The sequence below is a fragment of the Tiliqua scincoides genome, chromosome 7, assembly GCF_035046505.1.
Source record: "Tiliqua scincoides isolate rTilSci1 chromosome 7, rTilSci1.hap2, whole genome shotgun sequence".
NCBI classification, from domain to species: domain Eukaryota; kingdom Metazoa; phylum Chordata; class Lepidosauria; order Squamata; family Scincidae; genus Tiliqua; species Tiliqua scincoides.
Window position 1 is genome coordinate 72732463 of NC_089827.1, and position 23860 is coordinate 72756322.

At 42.2% G+C, this 23860-nt stretch overlaps 1 protein-coding gene across 7 annotated transcripts in view; it reads left to right on the forward strand.

Annotated features, from left to right (window-relative positions):
- LOC136656847 (oxysterol-binding protein-related protein 8-like) overlaps positions 1-23860 on the forward strand; it is an 83437-nt gene that overhangs the window by 50125 nt on the left and 9452 nt on the right. For all 7 annotated transcript variants that reach the window (XM_066633219.1, XM_066633218.1, XM_066633215.1 and 4 more), the window contains 14 exons: positions 894-998; positions 3180-3281; positions 4843-5046; positions 9238-9322; positions 11081-11252; positions 11964-12189; positions 14129-14313; positions 18185-18266; positions 18502-18600; positions 20554-20650; positions 21408-21506; positions 22311-22408; positions 22986-23075; positions 23619-23755. In XM_066633219.1, coding sequence (XP_066489316.1) covers positions 894-998; positions 3180-3281; positions 4843-5046; positions 9238-9322; positions 11081-11252; positions 11964-12189; positions 14129-14313; positions 18185-18266; positions 18502-18600; positions 20554-20650; positions 21408-21506; positions 22311-22408; positions 22986-23075; positions 23619-23755 — 1781 coding nt within the window. The remainder of the gene's footprint in view (positions 1-893; positions 999-3179; positions 3282-4842; positions 5047-9237; positions 9323-11080; positions 11253-11963; positions 12190-14128; positions 14314-18184; positions 18267-18501; positions 18601-20553; positions 20651-21407; positions 21507-22310; positions 22409-22985; positions 23076-23618; positions 23756-23860) is intronic.

Consider the following 23860-nt stretch of genomic DNA (forward strand, 5'->3'; position numbering starts at 1 on the left):
AATGGGCCAGAACTGAAGAAGAGAGCGACTAAGATGATTACAGGGCTGGGGCACCTTCCTTACGAGGAAAGGCTACGGCATTTGGGCCTCTTCAGCCTAGAAAAGAGGCACCTGAGGGGGGACATGATTGAGACATACAAAATTATGTAGGGGATGGACAGAGTGGATAGGGAGATGCTCTTTACACTCTCACATAACACCAGAACCAGGGGACATCCACTAAAATTGAGTGTTGGGAGAGTTAGAACAGACAAAAGAAAATATTTCTTTACTCAGCGTGTGGTTGGCCTGTGGAACTCTTTGCCACAGGATGTGGTGATGGCGACTGGCCTGGACGCCTTTAAAAGGGGATTGGACAAGTTGCTGGAGGAAAAATCCATTATGGGGTACAAGCCATGATGTGTATGCACAATCTCCTGATTTTAGAAATGGGTTATGTCAGAATGCCAGATGCAAGGGAGGGCACCAGGATGCAGGTCTCTTGTTATCTGGTGTGCTCCCTGGGGCATTTGGTGGGAAGCTGGACTAGATGGGCCTATGGCCTGATCCAGTGGGGCTGTTCTTACTTTTAGAATTCACCTAAAGGTTTTTGCAGTCATTGGGTGATCAAATCATGCAACATAAAATTTTAAATAGAGTTATAATTTGAAAAGAATTAAGCATTGGCCTCTGCATTTTACTGAATTGGAATTGGTAACTAGTAGAAACCCTTGTTCATTGGTGGTTGGCAACCTTCAGTCTCGAAAGACTATGGTATAAGCCTACAGCACCCAGTATTCCCAGGCGGTCTCCCATCCAAGTACTAACCAGGCCTGACCCTGCTTAGCTTCCAAGATCAGACGAGATCGGGCATGTGCAGGGTAACAGTTCATTATTTTCTTGTATATTTTCAGTCGGAATCTAAACTTTATAATGGCTCTGAGAAGGACATTGCTGCCACCAACAACTCCTCCTCCTCCTCCTCAACCACCAAGCTTACAAAGAAGGAGTCTCTTAAGGTGAGTTACTTTCTAAAAACATTACATACAAGATCTTGCCTTATAACTTTATAGTAGTACATCTTCCACTGAAAGCTTGGAAGCTAACTCTGAATAGATTAGAGCTTTAAAGATGCTGCAAGATGTGCCGTTGCTGATATTGCCAAGGTGGTCATAATTAGATGCATTGCATTTTCACTATACTGTGTATGATTGTGATACTCAAATTCTAGAGTATGTTGAATGCACAAAATGAACTAGGCAAGTGAACTTGCAACAAAACAGTACAACTCCTAATAATGTTTCTGTTGAAGGTGCCAACCAACCTGAAACATGAACCCTGTAGTACAGTTTAGTTTTACCAAGAGGGAGTTCAGGCATGGACTGTCTTTTTCTTGACCCCTTTCCCTACTGTGCTGTGTAGCATTAGTGGGTCAGGTTTGGGGCTGGCCCCCACTTCTGAACTTGAGCATTTATTGATTATATCATTGGGGAGAGGATGTTTAAACAGCTGGGAAGAGAAAATGTAGAGAAACATCTTGGTGTAGTGCAGGTAGGAGAGTTATAAACCTTGCAGCATGCATTTCCTCCCAAACTACAATTTTCCCCATTTCACGCTACATTGTAAGTTAAGTTCTTGAGGCTGATTGTCCCTCTATCCTCCATTTCCCTGGTTCTTTCCCCACCCTTCTACAATTCTCATTGTGTCTTAACTGCTCTCTACCCTTAACATTCCATCAGGTCCTGTAAGCTCTCAGGTCTGTTTGGGTGGAAGATCTAAACTACATTTCTTTTAATTACAAGCTTTGTCATATATAAGTTGATCCTTGAGTATGTAGAAACCACTGCCTTAGGTTAAAATGGATCCACTTTGCTTCCAGATTGATAGGCTCTCAACCACTGAGTTACTCTTGGAGGGAACAAGAGAGACCTGCAATAAAATGTTGCATTTTCTCAAACCTAATGCCCAGTTGACTCAGATCTCTCCCTGTTCCTATTCATGTTTCCGCAATGTTCCATGTCCACTGAGCATGCTCAGTAAACATCAAGCAGTATTTTTCTTTTAATTTCACAAACTGTTTTTATTTCTGCATATCTTAGAGTCTCTTGGGTGTGTAGAAATACCACCTTGTCTGTAGTTGGCCCAATTTCACAAACAAACTGATAGGCACTCAGCCTGGGTATATTAGTAACTATTTGTCGTCTTAGAGTTGTCACTGAGGTAATAAATCTGTAGATGAACCATTCTGTCTTCGGATGAAGGAGCATTCATGCATATGCCCTGCATCTCCTATCTGAAGAGGTACACCTCAAACACAAATTTATGAACTCACTGAAACCTGGGCCCCACAGGAAGAGTAGTCTACAAGTTCTTCTTGCTGAAAGTATTATGACTGCTAGTTTCTGCTAGAAATCTTAAAGTAAATATGTTCAGAGTGTCTCTTCACGCTGAATGGAAAATGAGTGAAGTCTGCAGGAATGCTACTGGGTTATAATCAGGGACCATTTTTTTGAAAGGGTTATAGAACTTTTTTTGAAGGGGTTATAGAAGGGGTTATAGATGAGAGATTTTGTCACTTTAACTGCTGAATCATATGTGAGATTGTGAATTACAGTTTAAAATTTTAAAGTGACTGAAACCTACTAATGATAAATAGGAAATATATTACTTATCTTCACTTGTAAACTGCTTTGAACGTTTTTGTTGAAAAGTGGTATATAATATTAAAAGCAGCATTAAAACTATTCCATAAAAAGCTATAAAGTATAAACTATAAAGTATAAAAAACTATTCCAGTTAGATGTGCAAAGAGGATAGTGCTACACATGTGCTATATGTGTATCTGGTGTAGGACTGTGCAGACATTCTTGGAAAACATGATGCCACAATGATCTAAGTTGATGTAATGAAAGTATACTTTTACTTCAACCACCCTCTACGTTCTTGTCTTAATCGAGTTGAACCCTCTATATCCCATTACATCAAATCAGAATGGAGTATAACAAAAAGACCATTCTTATGCTAGGCAAACAGCCATTCTAAAACTGCTCCTTTTTCTTTTATTGACTGAGCTAGGCATCTCTTAGTTCTGTTTGATTTTTGATCTTTGCTTTGTGCAAACTGGCAATGTTCTTGATTCATAATAATGTCCTTCCACACACTTACATTTCCTAGCTCATTTGTTCTTACGTTCTTTTCAGGTTCAAAAGAAGAATTACAGGGAAGAGAAGAAAAGAGCCACAAAAGAATTACTTAGCACAATTACAGACCCATCCGTTATTGTTATGGCTGACTGGCTGAAGGTCAGAACCTGTGTGTAACATGAGTGAGAGTTGTAGCTGCAGTCTGCTGTTTATCTGCCAGAATAGAAAAGCATTAAAATCCTACTTGGCTGCTGATTAATGTTTTCCACTAGCAGAGAATCTAGTAATTGAATCCCAGAGGCTCAGTACTTGAAGTGCAATGAACCAAGGGAGTACCTAGCTGCTGCTTTACTAAGGTTGCCATGGCTACATATAACTGCAGTGACTAATGAGCATGGTGATCACTACGTATCAAGAGTGTATTATGAGAGAATCCATTAGTAAAAGGTGATCATTGTATTCTAATTTTAACACGGGTTCCTTGCTGCAGACTTCTCCCCCCCTTCATGTGTAATGATATGGAACTGAGAGCTTTGAATAAGTGTGAATAGCTCCAACCAGAAGATCTTGTGAAAGTATCACAGGTGTCAAATCATCTACACTTCTTGTGCATTAGCAATGAATTAAATAGCTTAACTGATTTGTAAAATATTTAACCTGGGCTGCTGCTGTTTTGAACCCCCCCCCCCCCATTTTCCTATGTAAGTTAGGATCTAAGGGATGGTTAACATGTCACAATTTTTGATAGGTGATGTTTCTATTCTGTGACTTCTTCCAAGAAAGTCAGCAGCATTTACTTTTCACAACAAGCCTGGCGGTTAAGTTAGACTTGGTGATTTCCCCAATGCCACCAAGTGCACTTTATTGTTGAGTAAGGCTCTGAATCTGTTTCATATTCAGAACAACTCAAGAACCAGTACACCACACTGATTTTCTCAGCTGAAGCTCTTTGCAAATGGCGGGTGTCTTCCAAGAGTCTACATGTGTCTGCAACATAATTGCCTGGCACGCAAACTTGCAAATTTGGTTTTAGAGTAAAACTGTCTGTATATTACATGTGATAGTCTTCAGTCACTCAAGTAGAGATGATCAAGTGACAATATGCAGGTAGTAAGATATGTTTTGGTGTTCGATAATCCTAGGAGAGTTGGATGTTATACATGTAATGAGAAATACAGGTTCTCCCCCCCTTATCCGCAGGGGATGGGTTCCCACTGCTACTGCAGATACCATAAACTGTGAATTGCAGCAAAACCTACACGAAGCAGTTCACAATCCCCCCCCCCCATTGCAGAAATAACTTATCCCGTCTCTGCAGCCCTCCTGTCACTTTTTTATGTCTGGCTGTTTCTGTGCTGTGTGAAAATGCTAACAGGAAGTAGGTTGGAGGGCTGAAAACTTGACGCTTACCATAGAGTTCATAGAACTTAGCATTGTGTTTCTTTCAGTCCTCTAACCCACTTCCTGTTAGCATTTGCAGATAGCCCAGAAACTGCCAGACACAGAAGACATCAACAGGACTGCAAACAGACTAGATAAGTCACTTGCACTGGGGGGGGGGGGAGGAAGTAATGTGAGCCACGTATAAGTGAAATTATGGATATGGAATCTGTAGATACAGGTGGATGTCTGTATAGTAGGACTTGTTTTCCCTACTTGGGAGGGGGAGGGCTGAAAGTTAAAAATCATAAATTAAAAACCCTTTCTTTTTCCTATCAAGATTCGTGGTACACTGAAAAGCTGGACCAAACTTTGGTGTGTGTTGAAACCAGGAGTGCTGCTTATTTACAAAACTCCTAAAAATGGCCAGTGGGTGGGAACAGTTCTTCTGAACGCTTGTGAACTCATTGAGCGGCCTTCAAAGAAGGATGGGTTTTGTTTCAAACTTTTCCATCCTTTGGAGCAGTCCATCTGGGCTGTTAAGGTAAGTGAGTATGTATTCTTAATGTAAGTGGCACTGCCTGGAATGTTACACTGTGGCATATGAAACCTCTCTGCATGGTTAAAAATTGATGATCTCAAAGTAACTTCAGTTGTCATAGGCTGACTGGCTGACATCTTTGCTAAACTGGACTGAATCTTTGACATCCCAGAATATGCTTGTTCAGTTGTCCTTGGAACTTGAGCTTGCCTGTTCCATGTTTTGAGGTTGATGCAGTATGGGCACAGTGCACTATTTCTTGCCTGGATGCTGGGGGGGGGGAGCAGCTGTTGGATAGTGAGAGTAACAAGCATAGAACATTGTACATGAATGACTGACACTGCCTCAACTCTTGTCAGGTTACAGCAACTGTTAACAGGCCTTAAGTTCTTTACTGTATTTTTCTTATGTGCATTCTGTATAGTAAGGCTAGTATAGCACCTCCTATACCTCCAAAGCGTGTATGGGAAAAGAGGATTTGTCACCACATTCTCAGCAAAACTTCGTCCCGTTTCAAGGTACCAGGACTCTGTGATATCCAATAGACACTCTTCACTCCATGGAGGAAGCTGTAGTTGCAGCAGGAATGGTAGAGGGCTGTACTTTGGCAGGAGGAGGAGAAAGCAACACCATACCTTACATAACCCACACAGCAAATTTTTTGCATGAACAAAAGCCAGTGCCAACACAATCGGGAAGTGGCTGCTTTGAACAGTTGGCTGGGGAAGGCAGCAGACTAACAGGGAGTTCTTCCTGCCATCTCCCTGGCCCTCTACCTGCCCTGTTCTCTTGCTTGCTTGCTCTCCTTGGAGACTGATCAAGAGGCAGACAAGGGAAAGGCATAGCAGTGCTGAAAGGCATAGCAGTGGAGCTAGAGGAGGAGAAAGTAGGAGTCACTGTGATCCTTTTACCTAACGCTGTTGGGAGCAGAATTGTGTTAAGAATTTCATTAAGGTGATACTTAAGGATCCTCCTCACCTACCCAGTTAAGAAGGCAGTGGGGGGATGTGGTAGAAGAGTACCTTCTCTGCTGTTCAGTGCTTCTTCAAAATAGGCCTGGTGTGGAGGACCTTGGGAGTGGGTTCCCTTTTGTTCTCAGGATCAAGGAGAACTGAACTTGATTATAGGTAATTTCTGGGAAGCCTCAGCTGCACAATGAGGTCTAGAACTGTTCATTCATGAGGTCCTGTAACTTCTAGCTTCTGCTTCTGATGCTGAATTGCCAGTGTCCAGCAGGACAAGGAACCTGGGACATGTGCCAATAAGCCTCAGAACTGTGAGTTTCCATGACACCACAGGAAGCAAGACCAGAATGCAGTGACCTTGTTTTCAAAAACTGAGAGGTTGTGTAGAATACTGGCTAACCCGTTTGAAAACCATTTTTCCTAGGTGACATGAAACGGTTCCCTCTAGGCCCCCCTTCTGCAGTTGGAGGATGATATCTTACTTTATGGTGTAGTTGTTCTTTCCTCAGTATTCCCCCCCCCCCCAAACTAAAAGGCCCCTGATCACTTTGGTACTCCTTCTTTGCACCTTGGTTCTTTATAGCTTTTCCCACAACATCCATTTGGAGATGGCGCAAATAGAACCACACCCAAAGTAGAGATGGCTGAGTACCATAAAGGTGTCCCCAGCACAGATGGAGCTTACCATTCCACCTGGGGCCTCTCCATTCTGCTCCACATTGCCCCCAACCTTCACAGTGGCCAGCTGCTTCCAGGGCCTGTTGCCCCAACAGGCTTTGCACCTAGATTTCTGGGCATGCATGGCTGGCTACTCTGAAGGTTAGAGGTGATCTGCAACAGAATGAAGAGACCCCCGGGTGGAATGGTAAGCTCCATTCACCTGGGGTAAGGATTGTGGCAGGCACTGGATCCAGCCCACAGGCCAGGGTTTGGCGCCCACTGCCTTATAGTATAACTTCTATCTGCAAAGCATGCATGCCTGGTCATACCAATCTTTAAAAAGGGAAAGAGGGGGGACCGGGGAAACTATAGGCCAGTCAACCTAACATCTATACCAGGTAAGATGGTGAAATGCCTCATCAAAGACAGGATCGTCAAAGAAATGCCTCATCAAACACATAGATGAACAGGCCTTGCTGAGGGAGAATCAGCATGACTTCTGTAAGGGTAAGTCTTGCCTCACAAACCTTTTAGAATTCTTTGAAAAGGTCAACAGGCATGTGGATGAGGGAGAACCCGTGGATATTATATATCTGGACTTTCAGAAGGCGTTGGACACAGCCCTCACCAAAGGCTACTGAAAAAACTCCACAGTCAGGGAATTAGAGGACAGGTCCTCTCATGGATTGAGAACTGGTTGGAGGCCAGGAAGCAGAGAGTGGGTGTCAATGGGCAATTTTCACAATGGAGAGAGGTGAAAAGCTGTGTGCCCCAAGGATCTGTCCTGGGACTGGTGCTTTTCAACCTCTCCATAAATGACCTGGAGACAGGGTTGAGCAGTGAGGTGGCTAAGTTTGCAGACAACACCAAACTTTTCCGAGTGGTAAAGACCAGCAGTGATTGTGAGGAGCTCCAGAAGGATCTCTCCAGACTGGCAGAATGGGCAGCAAAATGGCAGATGCATTTCAATGTCAGTAAGTGTAAAGTCATGCACATTGGGGCAAAAAATCAAAACTTCACATATAGGCTAATGGGTTCTGAGCTGTCTGTGACAGATCAGGAGAGAGATCTTGGGGTGGTGGTGGACAGGTGGATGAAAGTGTCGACCCAATATGCGGCAGCAGTAAAGAAGGCCAATTCTATGCTTGGGATCATTAGAAAAGGTATTGAGAACAAAACTGCTAATTTTATAATACTGTTATGCAAATCGATGGTAAGGCCACACCTGGAATATTGTGTCCAGTTCTGATCGCCACATCTCAAAAAGGACATAATGGAAATGGAAAAGGTGCAAAAAAGAGTGACTAAGATGATTACTGGGCTAGGGCACCTTCCTTATGAGGAAAGGCTACGGCGTTTGGGCCTCTTCAGCCTAGAAAAGAGATGCCTGAGGGTGTACATGATTGAGATATACAAAATTATGCACAGGAAAGATAAAGTGGATAGAGAGATGCTCTTTACATTCTCACATTACACTAGAACCAGGGGACATCCACTAAATCTGAGTGTCAGGAGGGTTAGGACAGACCAAAGAAAATACTTCTTTTCTCAGTGTGTGGTTGGTCTGTGGAACTCCTTGCTGCAGGATATGGTGACGGCATCTGGCCTGGATGCCTTTAAAAGGGGATTGGACAAGTTTCTAGAGGAAAAATTCATTATGGGTTGCAAGCCATGATGTGTATGTGCAACGTCCTGATTTTAGAAATGGGTTATGTCAGAATGCCAGATGCAAGGGAGGACACCAGGATGCAGGTCTCTTGTTATCTTGTGTGCTCCCTGAGGCATTTGGTGGGCCACTGTGAGATACAGGAAGCTGAACTAGATGGGACTGTGACCTGATCCAGTGGGGTTGTTCTTTTGTTCTGGTTTCTTAACAGTGGTCAGTGCACCATTAGGAAGGGGTTTATAGAAACTAGTAGAAGCATCTCTTGTCAGCAGTCTTCTCAGAGAAAGAGATAAGAGAACAAAAGGAAGAGATAAGTGTGCAACTTTTCACCTGCATCTACCCTTCCATATGACTTTGGCTGTATGCAGCTTGAAATTGGTGCATTTCAAGTGCCATTTTCTAGCTCTTCAAACAGTAGCTTATATGCTGACTCTTGTAGTTCTACTTCTCAAGAGGTGTTGCAGACAAGTATACAGATAGCAAAGGGAAGCATTGGCAGTCCTATCAGCTGGTTGTTCTGTTTAACTGCATTCTTACTATTAACTTTCTTAATTTTTTCACTGCCAACATGAATAAATCATGTTCCCAGTACCACCAAAATATTGAACCTCTGCAGATAATGGTTTTTTTTTTTTAAAAAAAGAGCAGATGTAGTTCTTTCTGAAAGAAAACAAATTGAAAATTTAACCCCAAAGATCTTTATTTTTTATTGAGTTTAGAAATGGGGACTATAAATTTAAAACTGGTCTGAAGAAAAAATTCGAGTAAATGATTACACTTTTCCGAGTGAGTTGTCTTTTCTTGCTGGCTGGCAGAGAATCTGCCTTTTTAAAATCCTAGATAATTCATGAAAAGATTGAAGCTTCCTTAAACACTCTTGCACCTATTACCTTTTATTTTCAGGGTCCTAAAGGCGAAGCTGTTGGCTCTATAACACAGCCATTACCTGGCAGTTATTTGATCATTCGAGCAGCTTCGGAATCAGATGGTAAATAGCATTCTTGGTCTTTTCAAAACTATTTCCCATTCATTAATGGTTGCTGAAACCTACACCATTGATGACTGGAGCATCTGAGCTGAATATCATGTACATAATGTAAGCATTGTTTTGTATTTTGTTAAATGCTGGGTTATGATTTAAATCAGTAGTTCCCAAACTTTAGCATCAGGACCCACCTAAAAAAAAGTTTCACTTGACCAACTGCTCAAGCCTCTGCAGCTATCATGGTGATTGGGCAGCAGTGCTTCCCCCAAGCAGCAGGTTGTTTAACCCTTGATGCACATAGCCTAATCTGCTTTCTCAACCCACTAGAAATTGGGTTGTGACCCACTAATGGGCCACTGACCCACAGTTTGGGTAAGCAGCGGGTTTTAAAAAAGAAGCTTAGAAAATTACTTTAAGAGCAGGGGTCCACAGATGTTGGCTTGGCTTAGTAGCCAATCATTTTTTGTGGTCTCTACCAACTGCATCTTCCCCTTTCCTAATACAGAAGGCTTGCTCTCATCATGTTCAGAAGGCTTGACAAAGAGGGACAGACTCCTCTCGTGTATGCTGGTGTATGAAAAGTTTCTTGAAGGGACTGTTACTTGTATGTTAGCTTCTTCAAACTGGCAGTGGAATGAAACCCCTAGAGCAGTGGTTTTCAACCTTTTTCATCTCGTGGGACACTGGCAAGGCACTAAAATAATCAACGCACACCATCAGCTTTTTGACAATTGACAAGGCGCACTGTGCTGTCAATGGGGGCTCACATCCCCCAATGGTCCTATTAATAAATTACCTTCTCCCAAATTCCCGTGGCACACCTGGGGACCATTCATGGCACACCAGTGTGCCATGGCACAGTGGTTGAAAATGACTGCCCTAGAGAGTGGGTATCTTCCTGGGTATCTGTGTGTCTTCCTTACCAGAGGATTGGGCTACTCACGCTGGCAGGTAGATTTATGGGTGCCTGTTTGAGTTGCTGTTTCTGAATTTAAAGAGTTTATAAAAGTCTGGAATGATAGGATGGCACCATAAATCCACATGTAGAAGAAAGTGATTGAAATGGTTTCAGGAAATAAATAATAGCCCTATTATTTTCATGCATCTGGCTTATAGTCCAGATATTTTACCTCTCCCTAATTTTTTTTCTGTTCAAGATAGCTGCAGTGCAGTGGATTGATGTTATTTCTACTTTTGTTATAAGGAAAGTGAAACAATATTCTTGTCTTTATAAAAAGCTAATGTACTATAATTGAGTTTTCCCACACACACACACACACACACCCAAATATTTTGACTGTATAAAACTTAGACTGAGATCCAGAGGGGTGACTGGAATATTGTTTCAGTTCCCAGTAATTATCCCAGAGAGCCTCACTTGCTCTTTGCAATTGGTAAAGACTGAAGAAATTGATGTAAATACTAAAGTAAGTTTATTACGCGTATAACCAACTCTTTTTGGAAAGCTCGGGGCATGTCACTAGGTGCTCCTAGGCACAGAGACTGAACTGTGAATTAGGACTTCCATGTTCTGACTCTCACCCATGTCATGAACTCTCTTGAGGTGGTCTTGGGCAAGTCACTTCTTGTCAACCTCAGCTCCCTAGCTGCAATATGGGGATAATAACACTTGTCTTACACACTCAAAGCTGTATACAAATGATAAGTATGAAAAGTTTGTAGTGCAGATCCTCTACTGTCCCCTATCAATTTTGAAATCAGTACTATTGTGCATTATATTACTAAAACCAATTTTTTTAGGTAGGTGTTGGATGGATGCATTGGAGCTGGCTTTGAAGTGTTCAAGTTTGCTCAAACGTACAATGATTCGAGAAGGTAAAGAGCATGATCTGAACTCCTCAACAGATGGTACACATGTGTCTTTCTATGGCCTACTGCGTGCAAACAACGTGCATAGTAGTGAAAGCTTCCCGTAAGTAAGGCAAATGTTTGATTTTTATTATAGGAAAAAGATGCTGATGACACTTTTAACGTTTTAAAGGTTCATGCGAGTCTGTATGTGCAGAATTTTTTTTTCTTCAACTATCATTGCAATTTTCTGGGAAATGACAAGGGGTATTGACTTTTGAAGGCCAACAAATCAATCTCTGATTTTAAGTGCATTTTAATTTTATTTCTTCATGAAACCAGTACCTATGTATGTGTGTGCATATATATAAATTAAATACAAATACATTCTCAAACTGTAAATATGGATTTGTTTCCCAAGTCCAGTAAATAAGGTAAGCTATAAATAGAAGAAAAGAAAAATAGATGTGATTGCAATCTAGGCAATACAGTGTGAGGCCCTTTTAATATGCATATTCATTTATATGCTAAGACTAACATAAATTAAAATTTGGGGTATGACCCATCTCTTTTTAAGCACTGAAGTCCATTGAGTTAACCATCAAATATTTCCTAAAATAAGTGAAGTTCATATATGCTTATATTTGGCTTCATTTTGCTTGATGTAAACTGAACTGAGTGGCAGCTTACAAAGCTATTAGTTGAGTGTAGTGTTGTGTTTTTAGATTTTTAGCAATAATAATAAACTTTATTTATATCCTGCCCTTCTCCCTAAAGGGACCCAGCAAGACACATGAAGTGAAGAACATAATTGAAATACTTTTTTTTTTTTTAGGTTAAATGACAGTGAAATTGAAAGGCATCACTACAAAGATCCAGATATGTATTCTGATAAATCGGATAAGGAAAACGATCACGATCACGATGAGTCGGACAACGATGTCCTGGGAGAAAGCGACACAGACACGTCAGAACGACAGGATGATTCCTACATTGACCCTGAACCTGATCATATCAAGGAAGCAACTTATTTGGAAGAGGTTCACGAAGAACTCGGAGAGGTAAAAAAAAACTACCTTATTTCTAAGTAATAAAAATTTGTATTTTGAAATTTAAAATTGAGTTTTAATGGGATACCAGCCAGGGAAGGCTTGATATTTGCTGTCTGGAAGAGCAGGCGCGATGAGCCCTGTGCTTCCATGCACTTTTCCTGGCACACTGCCTTGAGGAAGTACTTCTGGTGATGAAACTACATTGTCCTAGCAAACCAGGGTTTGATTTGCTGTTTTGTCAAAGTGTGATTTGATCAAACCAGGATATAGTGTACTCAGATGCATTTATGGGAAAGAACTTATGAGCACAGAAACTTATCTGAAATCAATCTTTGTGTCTGTTACATTTTTAACTCTGTAACTCCACATCTTGTTTTTTACTGTTCTTATAGCTGTGCATTGGAATAGTTGGTATACAGTCAGTTGTCTTTACATGCAAATTCGCTTATCCGCAAAGGGCAGAATTGCTGCCTTGTTATCCACGCCTCTGTTATCGTTATCCACTAAGTTTTGGTCCCTCATGTATATGCAGTGTTGGGCAGATATGGCTTAAAACGGCCGACGGATGTCATTTTAAAGGGGTCCGTGCTGGTAGCGGGAGTCATTCTGAAGGTCCCTGCAGCCTCTGGAAGGTCTCTGCAGCATTCAGAGATCCTTCAGCACTTTCTGCTGCACTCTGCTGGCTTCTTGAGGGTCTTGGCTGGATTCTTCTGTGGGCAGGGAAGGTACCTCTTTCACCCAGTACCCCTTGTACCTAACACCATTGATCCCATAGGATCAGTAGTTCATTATCTGCAAATCCAGTAGAGTTTGCAGGAACCTAAACCTAGTGGATAATAAGAACTGACTCTAATTTTTTTTTAGGGCACATATACACGGAATAGCCCCTTCACATGTGAGTAAAAGCAGTTTACTCTGTGTGTGTGGCTAGAATCAATGTAGTTCTTGAAGGAACTTGATTTGCAACAGTTTAAGAGTCAAACCTGATCCAAAACCATTTGACCTGAGTTGATTAGGGGGGGGGGAACCACCAGCAGGCAGTAAGATTGTAGCCAGAAACGGTAATCAAAACAAAAACAGAGTCTGAATCTCATGCTTGAGCTGGAATTTTCTGGCTGCCTCTAGCCTTGGTCTAACACAGGGGTGCCCAAACCCCGGCCCTGGGGCCACTTGTGGCCCTCGATGCCACTCAGTGTGGCCCGCAAGGAGCCCCCAGTCTCCAATGAGCCTCTGGCCCTCCGGAGATTTGTTGGAACCCGCACTGGCCCGACATAGCTGCTCTCAGCATGAGGGCAACTGTTTGACCTCTTGCATGAGCTGTGGGATGAGGGCTCCTCCACTGCTTGCTGTTTCACGTCTGTGATGCAGTAGCGGCAGCAAAGGAAAGGCCAGCCTTGCTTTGTGCAAGGCCTTTTATAGGCCTTGAGCTATTGCAAGACCTTCGTTCATTCATATAAGTTCATATTTAATATATTTGTTTATGTAAACTTCTGTAAATTTATTCAAATTTTAAATGTAAATTAATTCTTTTTTTCCCCCGGCCCCCGACACAGTGTCAGAGAGACAATGTGGCCCTCTTGCCAAAAACTTTGGACACCCCTGGTCTAACAGGTAGTATAAACCACTTTTTCAAAGTGTGAATTGCTTCACACATATTGGCTTCTAATCAATAAAGACCATCGGCTAATTAGAGTGCTGTAATGTTGTTGCCGGGGGTTCCAGGTAAAGTAAGCACACAGGCATACATAGACAGTGAGACAGGAAGCAAATTCTTTCTGAACTCAGCCTCATCAAATGTGGGGAATGGCTGTATTGGAACTGAATATATGTGTAGGTAGCGTATTGAGCATTGTGCCCCAAACCAAAGACTTTCTGCCTATATGGACTGTCTTCTCAGTCAGTGCCCTGATTCTTTCTCCATTCTGCTTTTCTGTTTGTTTCTTTGAAGGCAGGGGAAGCTTCTCAAACAGAGACTGTTTCAGAAGAGAACAAGAGTTTGATCTGGACCTTACTGAAACAAGTGCGCCCAGGAATGGACCTCTCCAAGGTGGTGCTACCTACATTTATCTTGGAAACACGTTCATTCTTGGACAAGCTCTCCGATTACTACTATCATGCAGACTTCTTATCTGAGTGAGTTAATTCCGTTCCTCTGCAGTAAAAACTGACTTGATCTACCTTCTCAGCAAATGACCAATCTCACACACTCCTGGCTCGCTGCCTTAACGCTCCCAGTGAGAGAATGGATTTGTGCTGCTTTTAGAAAAAGCTATCCTTTATAGTCTTTTTTCTCCTTGAACACCCAAAACCATCCCCTAGATATGTCAGCTTGTTTCCCCTAGGCCTGTCCTCTCTAAAGTTGCTTACCTGTAACTAGTATTCTTTGGCTGTGTCTGCAGTTGTGCAACCTACCACCATCACCAGTGCAGGTGTTTGGTCCTTAATATGGAATACATTGCTCATGAAGGAACTGAGCTGGATGGTGTTTATATACCTTACCAGCATATGTTTCCTTTAAGTTAATTGCAATATGAAAAAGTGAAATCATAAAAGAATAATAGAACACTTCAAAAGATAAAACAGCAGATAAAAGCTAATGGCATTAATACAGTATCTTAAAAGCCTGGGAAATAAGAAAGGTCTTGGTCTAGTGCTAAAAAGACACCAAAATAGGTGTTAGACAAGTTTCCCTGGGGACAAAGTACTATATTTGAGGTGCAACAACCTTGTAAAGCCTCTCCTTAAACTCCACATGTCTTATCTCAGACAGTAGACATACTTGGAGAAGGGCCTCAGAAGATGACTTCAGTAAACAGGCAAGTGTACTTGGTTTATCTTTTAGACATGCACAAAGGGGAAACATTCTTTTCCTTTATGGGAAGGAGCAGGAGAACCAGCTGCTAAGTTTCAGTTCTACGAAGTGCCCAGGCATTACTCTGAGCATGCGCAGAACTCATATATATGAATGCACTTGAATACAGGTTGCAGGTAAGCAACTTATTTTACTGCAGGTTTTTTTAAGCTTACTGTGTATTGGCAACCTTCAGTCTCGAAAGACTATGGTATCGCGCTCTGAAAGGTGGTTCTGGCACAGCGTCTAGTGTGGCTGAAAAGGCCAATCCGGGAGTGACAATCCCTTCCACACCGGGAGCAAGTGCAGTCTGTTCCTGGTCTGTCTCCCTGCCTATGGGCCTTCCTTCTTTGCCTCTTAGCCTCAGACTGTTGGCAAAGTGTCTCTTCAAACTGGGAAAGGCCATGCTGCACAGCCTGCCTCCAAGCGGGCCGCTCAGAGGCCAGGGTCTCCCACTTGTTGAGGTCCATCCCTAAGGCCTTCAGATCCCTCTTGCAGATGTTCTTGTATCGCAGCTGTGGTTTACCTGTAGGGCGCTTTCCTTGCACGAGTTCTCCATAGAGGAGATCCTTTGGGATCTGGCCATCATCCATTCTCACGACATGACCAAGCCAACGCAGGCGTCTCTGTTTCAGCAGTGAATACATGCTAGGGATTCCAGCACGTTCCAGGACTGTGTTGTTTGGAACTTTGTCCTGCCAGGTGATGCCGAGGATGCGTCGGAGGCAGCGCATGTGGAAAGCGCTCAGTTTCCTCTCCTGTTGTGAGCGAAGAGTCCATGACTCGCTGCAGTACAGAAGTGTACTCAGGACGCAAGCTCTGTAGACCTGGATCTTGGTATGTTCCGTCAGCTTCTTGTTGGACCAGACTCTCTTTGTGAGTCTGGAAAACGTGGTAGCTGCTTTACCGATGCGCTTGTTTAGCTCGGTATTGAGAGAATGAGTGTCGGAGATCGTTGAGCCAAGGTACACAAAGTCATGGACAACTTCCAGTTCATGCTCAGAGATTGTAATGCAGGGAGGTGAGTCCACATCCTGAACCATGACCTGTGTTTTCTTCAGGCTGATTGTCAGTCCAAAATCTTGGCAGGCCTTGCTAAAACGATCCATGAGCTGCTGGAGATCTTTGGCAGAGTGGGTAGTGACAGCTGCATCGTCGGCAAAGAGGAAGTCACGCAGACATTTCAGCTGGACTTTGGATTTTGCTCTCAGTCTGGAGAGGTTGAAGAGCTTTCCGTCTGATCTGGTCCGGAGATAGATGCCTTCTGTTGCAGTTCCAAAGGCCTGCTTCAGCAGGACAGCGAAGAAAATCCCAAACAAGGTTGGTGCAAGAACACAGCCCTGCTTCACTCCGCTTCGGATGTCAAAAGGGTCTGATGTGGAGCCATCGAAGACAACAGTGCCCTTCATGTCCTTGTGGAAAGATCTGATGATGCTGAGGAGCCTGGGTGGACATCCAATCTTGGGGAGAATCTTGAAGAGGCCGTCTCTGCTGACCAGGTCGAAAGCCTTTGTGAGATCTATGAAGGCTATAAAGAGTGGCTGTCGTTGTTCCCTGCATTTCTCCTGCAGTTGTCTAAGGGAGAATACCATATCAGTGGTGGACCTGTTGGCTCGGAATCCACACTGCGATTCTGGATAGACGCTCTCTGCAAGTACCTGGAGCCTCTTTAGTACAACTCGGGCAAACAGCTTTCCTACAACGCTAAGGAGAGAGATGCCGCGGTAGTTGTTGCAGTCACCCCTGTCACCTTTGTTCTTGTACAGCGTGATGATGTTTGCATTCCTCATGTCTTGAGGTACTCCACCTTCTCTCCAGCAGAGACAGAGGATTTCATGCAGCTCAGTGACGATGATCTCTTTGCAGCATTTTAGGACTTCAGCAGGGATGCTGTCTTTTCCAGGTGCCTTGCCAAAGGCAAGGGAGTCTAGGGCCACGTGAAGTTCTTCTAAGGTTGGTTCACTGTCAAGCTCTTCCAGCACAGGCAGGCACTCAATGTTGTTCAGTGCTTCTTCAGTGACTACATTTTCTCTGGAATATAGCTCAGAGTAGTGCTGCACCCAGCGTTCCATCTGCTGCGCCCGATCCTGGATGACCTCGCCTGTGGCAGACTTCAGAGGGGCAATTTTCTTCTGTGTTGGACCTAGGGCCTGCTTGATACCGTCATACATCCCCTTGATGTTGCCAGTGTCAGCTGCTATCTGTATCTCGGAACAGAGCTGGAGCCAGTAGTCGTTAGCACATCTCCTGGCAGTCTGTTGGACTTTGCTGCGAGCAGTTCGGAGGACCTGCAGGTTGCGCTCACTGGGACAGGCCTTGTATGCTGCTTGAGCTCTCCTCTTTTCCTCAATGACTGGTGTCAACTCCTCAGAGTGGGCTTCAAACCAGTCTGCCGCCTTGTTGGTCTTTTTGCCGAATATGGACAAGGCGGTGTTGTAAACGGTATTCTTGAAATGTTCCCATCTGTTGGATGCGTTTGCGTCGGCCGGGCCTGGAAGAGATTCCTCAAGCGCTTGTGCAAATTCCTCCACTTTTCTCTGATCCCGGGTCTTGCTGGTATCAATGCGAGGTCTTCCTTCCTTTTTCGTGTGATACAGTCGCTTTGTTTGCAGTTTCACTCTGCTGCACACCAGGGAGTGGTCAGTGTCGCAGGCAGCACCATGATAACTGCGTGTGATCTTGATGCTGGGAAGGCTGGAGCGTCTGGTGAGGATCAGGTCGAGCTGGTGCCAGTGCTTTGATCTTGGATGTCTCCAAGAGACTCTATGTTGGGGCTTTGTGTTGAAGAACGTGTTGCTGACACAGAGACCGTGATGACAGCAAAACTCTAGCAGGCGTTGGCCATTTTCGTTCATCCTCCCAGTGCCAAACTGACCTAAGCAAGTGGGCCATGAACTGTTATCAGCACCAACTCTAGCATTGAAATCGCCGAGGATGAACAATGGCTCTTTTACAGGGATTTTACAGGGATTTTACAGGGATTAAGCTTACTATTGCTTAGGTTTCCTATGCATTTTCCTACAATGTGTCCAAAAACTGAATGGATGTTCAAATCATATGTGACATTTTATGTTGATTAAAACAAAGAGTAAGCTTACATCTTTTTCCTTTTTATAAATTTATATGACAAATCTGGTGAATCTTTTTTTCTAGAGCTGCCATTGAAGAGAATGCTTACAATCGTTTGAAACAAGTTGTGAAATGGTATTTGTCAGGATTCTACAAAAAGCCAAAGGTAACAGTCTTAGAACCTTTTAAATAAGCACACAGTCTGCACACTTCTCATGATAGCACTTTGTTCAACAAGAACACTGTTTGGTTACTTCTTGAAACAAAAGATGAAATTTCTTATAGAGAATGTCATTGTAAGCCTTTCATTGCAGATTCCTTGGGAATATTTTTGCATAGAATCCTTGCTTTTGGAAACTGGAATATATTTTCTGTATGTTTAATATTCTGTCACCTTCCAGGGACTGAAAAAGCCCTACAATCCTATACTGGGTGAGACCTTCCGTTGCATGTGGATTCATCCAAAAACAAATAGCAAGACTTTTTATATTGCTGAACAGGTATTGCCAAAGAAGTCTTTTTATTTGAACAATGCTGTTTAAACCATTTCTGCCCAATGTTGCATATATGCAACAGGGATCAAATGTGTATACCTGTGGGCTTGGCAAAAAACACATGTAAAGGCTGAACAAGGTCATCAAATCAAGATGATCAGAGGCAATGTCGTAGCATTTCCAGTTATGGAGACTGTTCTTATTTTTTACCTCCCGCTCCCTGTCCTAGTGGCTTCAGATGGATTCTAGTAAGTTATCATCTAGTCTTGGTGCTCTCCTATGTTGTAGGAAACCTCAAAAGGGTATTTACTGAGAATGGTCTAAGTTTGTTCAAGAATTGCACCCTTTCTACCCATAGTGGAGATGAGATTTCCCTTTAGTACAGAAACTCCAGGTAGGACCAAAATATTTCCATTCCAAATGGAAATCTGCAAATTGCAGATTAAAACGTATACTTCAACTACATGTGCTCAGAAAACAAAATGAAGAAAAACAATTTAAATAGTGCACATGATTCTACTCACTGAATACATGCCCCAGAGTGAACCTGAGATCAGAGAATGAAGTTGCTGTTCCCTCAGTCAGTCTTGATTCCCAGACTCGTAGGGCTTAGTATCAGTGCGTATTTTCAGGAATACAAGGAATTTTCAAGGTAATTTTGAGTATATGCTATTTTTGCTTTACACACTGACTCTGAAATGTTAGCCTCGTGTAATGCGTGAGCCAATTGCATGCATAGGAAAGTTAGCAAATCATCCATATGGCACTGCTGCATCTAAAATGGAACACCTAAGTCCCACAGATGTGGAATGGGACTAACTCACAAGTACATCTTATAAGATGCATCATATGTAAATGATCCCACTTAGATAACTAACTTGTCTCTGCAACAGGGAGCTCCTAGCTGCACGTGAGAGACTTTAACTCTAAGTCTCTACATTACTTTTTATGTTAAAACGCTGGTGTATCACTCAGTTTCTTGTATTTTCTTTTTCTGCTTCCTACAACTTGTGAAAAAGACCTGAGAAAGTGGCTTAACCAAAGTTGTTAGATCACTGATTCTCAAACTGAATTGGGGTGGGGTTGAAAGCAGTGACGTGATCCCCAGAATCGTGCTGCTACAGGGGGAGGGGGGCTGTTTTTAACTTCACGAACCTGCTACCTGGGTCCGGGGGAATGAGGGGAGTCCTGCGGAGCCCTCTGCAGGGCTCCCTACGGCTTGTAGAATGGAAAAAAATACTACTACCCACTTCCAGGTTACGACAGCGAAACTGGAAGTGGGTTACAGTTGTTTTTTAGATTCTACAAGCCCTGCAGAGGGCTCCGCTGGGCTCCCCATACCCCCTGGACCCAGACCCCAGCAGCAGGTATATAAATTTAAAAACAACCGCCCCCCTTCCCCCCCAATGGCATGATCCTGGGGATCATGTTGCTGCTTTCCCCCTGCCCTTCCCTTTCAGGGGAAAGGGGCGGTTGTGCTCAGGGTGGTGGATTGCGACCCACCAGTTTGTAAACCACTGCATTAGATGACAAGCAGCATTTGAACCTAGGTATCCTATGCCAAAACACAATGCCGTAACTTCTGCACTGGAATTCCTCTCAAAAGGCGTTTCTAGTCTCTTACCAGGTACAACCACGGGGTTTGTTTGTTTTTAGATTTTTTAATTATTGTAAATTGTTTTTAATTGTTTTTCATGTTGTACTTTTAAATTGTAAGCTGCCTTGTGTGCCCGTTGGGCAAAAAGGTGGGGTATAAATTAATCAAATAATAAATAATAATAATAATAATAACCCTGTTACGCACAAGATTTTCAGTTCCAAATTCTGGTTGTAACAGCTTACTTTGAACCACTAATTCAGTGTGTTAAAACCAGATTATTATGCTTCTGCATTCTTTTGCTTTCACTGTCTCTTACAACAGGTCATTCCCTTTATATTGAACTTTGTTGCTTTCAATAGGTGTCTCATCATCCTCCAATATCTGCCTTCTATGTAAGCAATAGAAAAGATGGATTTTGCCTTAGTGGTAATATATTGGCCAAATCCAAATTTTATGGTAAGCTCTTCACAGATTTCATTTTATTCTTTTAATGTCTGTCTACCTTGGGTGCCACCGTGTTAGGAGAGGAAAGGAGGGATGTATGGGGCATCTGAAGATAATCCACACGTGCTTTATAGTGTAAAATTTATTATACTATAATTCACACATATACTGCATATGGTGTACACAGAAGCAGTTGCTTGACCTAGTTAGTCAGACCATGCTTGAAATGTTTTTCATTAGCGTCTACACCACTGACACAGTTGACTAACAGCCCAATCCTATCCAGACCTTACTGGGAGTAAGCCCCATTGATTATCATGGGTCTAAGTAGACACGCATAGGATTGGGCTCTAAGGGAAGTGCAGACCTCCATCAGCGTGTGCTGGGCTGGTTCCACACATCTCATAAACAGCTTTCCTTAGAGTGCTGCAGGTCATCTGCAATGAAGTATGTATGAATTGGAGGTCATTAAAACGTGTGTACGCTTTTTGAGATGCCCTGTAGATTTTAAAAATGAACTTGTGTGCATTGTTCTTAGGATCAATTTATGAGGTATAGGATCTAAAAATCAAAATTTGATGCATATATCAGTGAAAATGAATTGAAGGTGCTTTCCACTTCAAATGAAGCACATTTATGTTAATTCTGCACTTTATAGGACTTGCTACAAAGAGATGATGATCCGGTAAATATTCTGTTTCTTCTTGGAACATGCTTTCCTTAACTGACCTGTTTTGTTGTGTTGTGCTTTTTTATTTTGGTCTTTTAGGAAATTCATTATCTGCCATTCTAGATGGTGAAGGTCGGCTAATGTTCCTTAACAGAGGAGAGGAATATGTAATGACCATGCCATATGCACATTGTAAAGGTATTGGGTTTTTTCAGTTTAGAAACTAGAACTAGCTTCCTGTAAAACAAGTATATGGAAGTGGCCTCTAATCATTCAAATGGGAGGTGCATCTGCAAAAACCCTTTAGCAAATATATAACTGTGTTTCATGAAGGCCACTTTATTCCTTCAGATGAGTTCCTGTAAGATTGACTTGGTAGGAGGTATGGGCTTGCGTGAACTTTTAAAATATGCCCACATCAAAAGCTTAATTCTGACCACCACAGGTCAGCACAAATACTTCTTGCCATCTCTAAGAGGCTTAGGGTTAGGCTATAATTTGAAAGTTTTGGTACATCTGCCCGTAGACAGAACATTAAGAGGGCTTTTCAGTATATGAAAGTTTTTTTTTTTTAAGTTTTAAGGTAGGAAGCAATTTACAGAAGGTTTCTTTTCTGCTGCTCTTCTTCTTTTCTGCTGCTTCAGCAAACTCATTGCTGTGTGATCAGTTACCTAAAGAAAGCTGGGGGTTAGATCTCTTTAAACTTGTTTTTGTAGGATTTTATCTTGTGCTTAGGGCTTCTGGTTTACTCCCCCCCCCCCCATTCTCTAGTTTCATTCAGAATAACTCATTTGCTTGAAACCTACTTGAATGATTGACAAGAGGCCTTACAACATATTGGTGCATTCAGCCACTAAAGAAAATTTAATTATAATTTTCTTGTAAATTGGCAGAGGCCTAGACACCAGTATGTAGTGTTTCAATTATGTGTAGGAATTAAATATCCAATAACAAATTCATAACATAAACCTAGAAATAAAACTAGGTCTGTTTACCTTACAGGAATTTTATATGGCACAATGACTTTGGAGCTTGGGGGAACAGTCAGCATCGCGTGTGAGAAAACAGGCTACAGTGCGGCACTGGAGTTCAAGCTAAAGGTTAGTTGTGCATGTGTTGGAGCCACAGGTTTTAATGCTTAATGGGTAGCTATGTAAAAGTTCAAAAGGCCAAAGCTTGTATGATTAGGCAAAAGATGTTTAATAATGTTGGTTGAACATATTTTTTTAAAAACTGGTATAGTATTTTATTAAAGAATATTCAACATATGAAGGCTTGACTGTTCACTGCAAATTAAACTGTGCATTCTGCAGAATTGTTTGATTCTGTTGATTTCACAGAGCAAGTGAGACACTTTTATTGATCTAACTCATCTTTAAAATACTGGATGAAACCATTGAATCATTTTAAGAAAAATAGTAAAAAGATAGGATTGCTTCAGACTGGGGATTGACTTTCTAAGGTCTAGTTCAAAAACTAATTCTCTGCCAAGTAAGAAATTACTTTTTTGTCCAATGCCTTTTCCATTGCTTACTAACGGTCAAAGTACATTGATATAACTCTGACAGGTGTATTTTAAAGTGATGTAGGATGACGTGCCAGAAATTTTGTTGCAACTTCTAGTATTCTTATAAAGGTCTCAGCTTTCTCAAACACTTAATCTCTTATCTTTAATAGCCATTTTTGGGCAACAATGACAGTGTTAATCAAATAGTGGGAAAAATTAAACTGGGCAAAGAAGTTCTAGCTACTTTGGAAGGCCACTGGGTGAGTAGAATTTATATTCAAGTGTACATCTATTGTTGGATATATATTTTTATTTGTGCATGTATATAAGTGAATTACTTGCACAAAATGCTATTTAACCATGACTGCTTCTCCCCCTCCCCTTGATCATTCTTTGAAGTTCATGTTCAAATCAAATATTCCACAATAAATTTTCAGGTACTCAACCAAAATACCATCTCCAGATGTGACAGATTCATGCATGTGCCTCTCTGACTACATAGAAAGCACGGGAACATTCCCAGCTTCCTTATCCTTTCCCGGTCTACAAAGCATTGTATAAAGTGAGGCAAATAGTTGTAAAGCATGAAAGGGGAAGTAAAGGTAACCGCACAGCAAGGTGTCATGAGATCACATGATTAGAGGGGGACAGGAGAGTGCTCCTCTGTCATGGGGGTGCTGTGTTTTGCAATAGCTGTGTTTTTGTAACATCCTCTGAAAATAAAATTATAACAGAAGCTTTGTTGACTTTGTTAAATACTTATTCTTTGACATCTAAAGTAAACTAATATGTTAAATGTGCAGGACAGTGAAGTTATTATTAGGGACAAGAAGACAGATGTTGTGGAGACATTCTGGAATCCAACACCTGAAATCAGACAGCACAGATTAAGAAGATACACAGTGAGGTTTGAGGAGCAAGGTGACTTTGAGTCGGAGAAGTAAGTTTTACATGATACTTCTGTTTTTCTATGCAGTAGATAGAGGGGGACAGAAGCGAGAATGATCTAAGCCAGTGGTTCTCCAACCTTTTAGCACTGGGACCC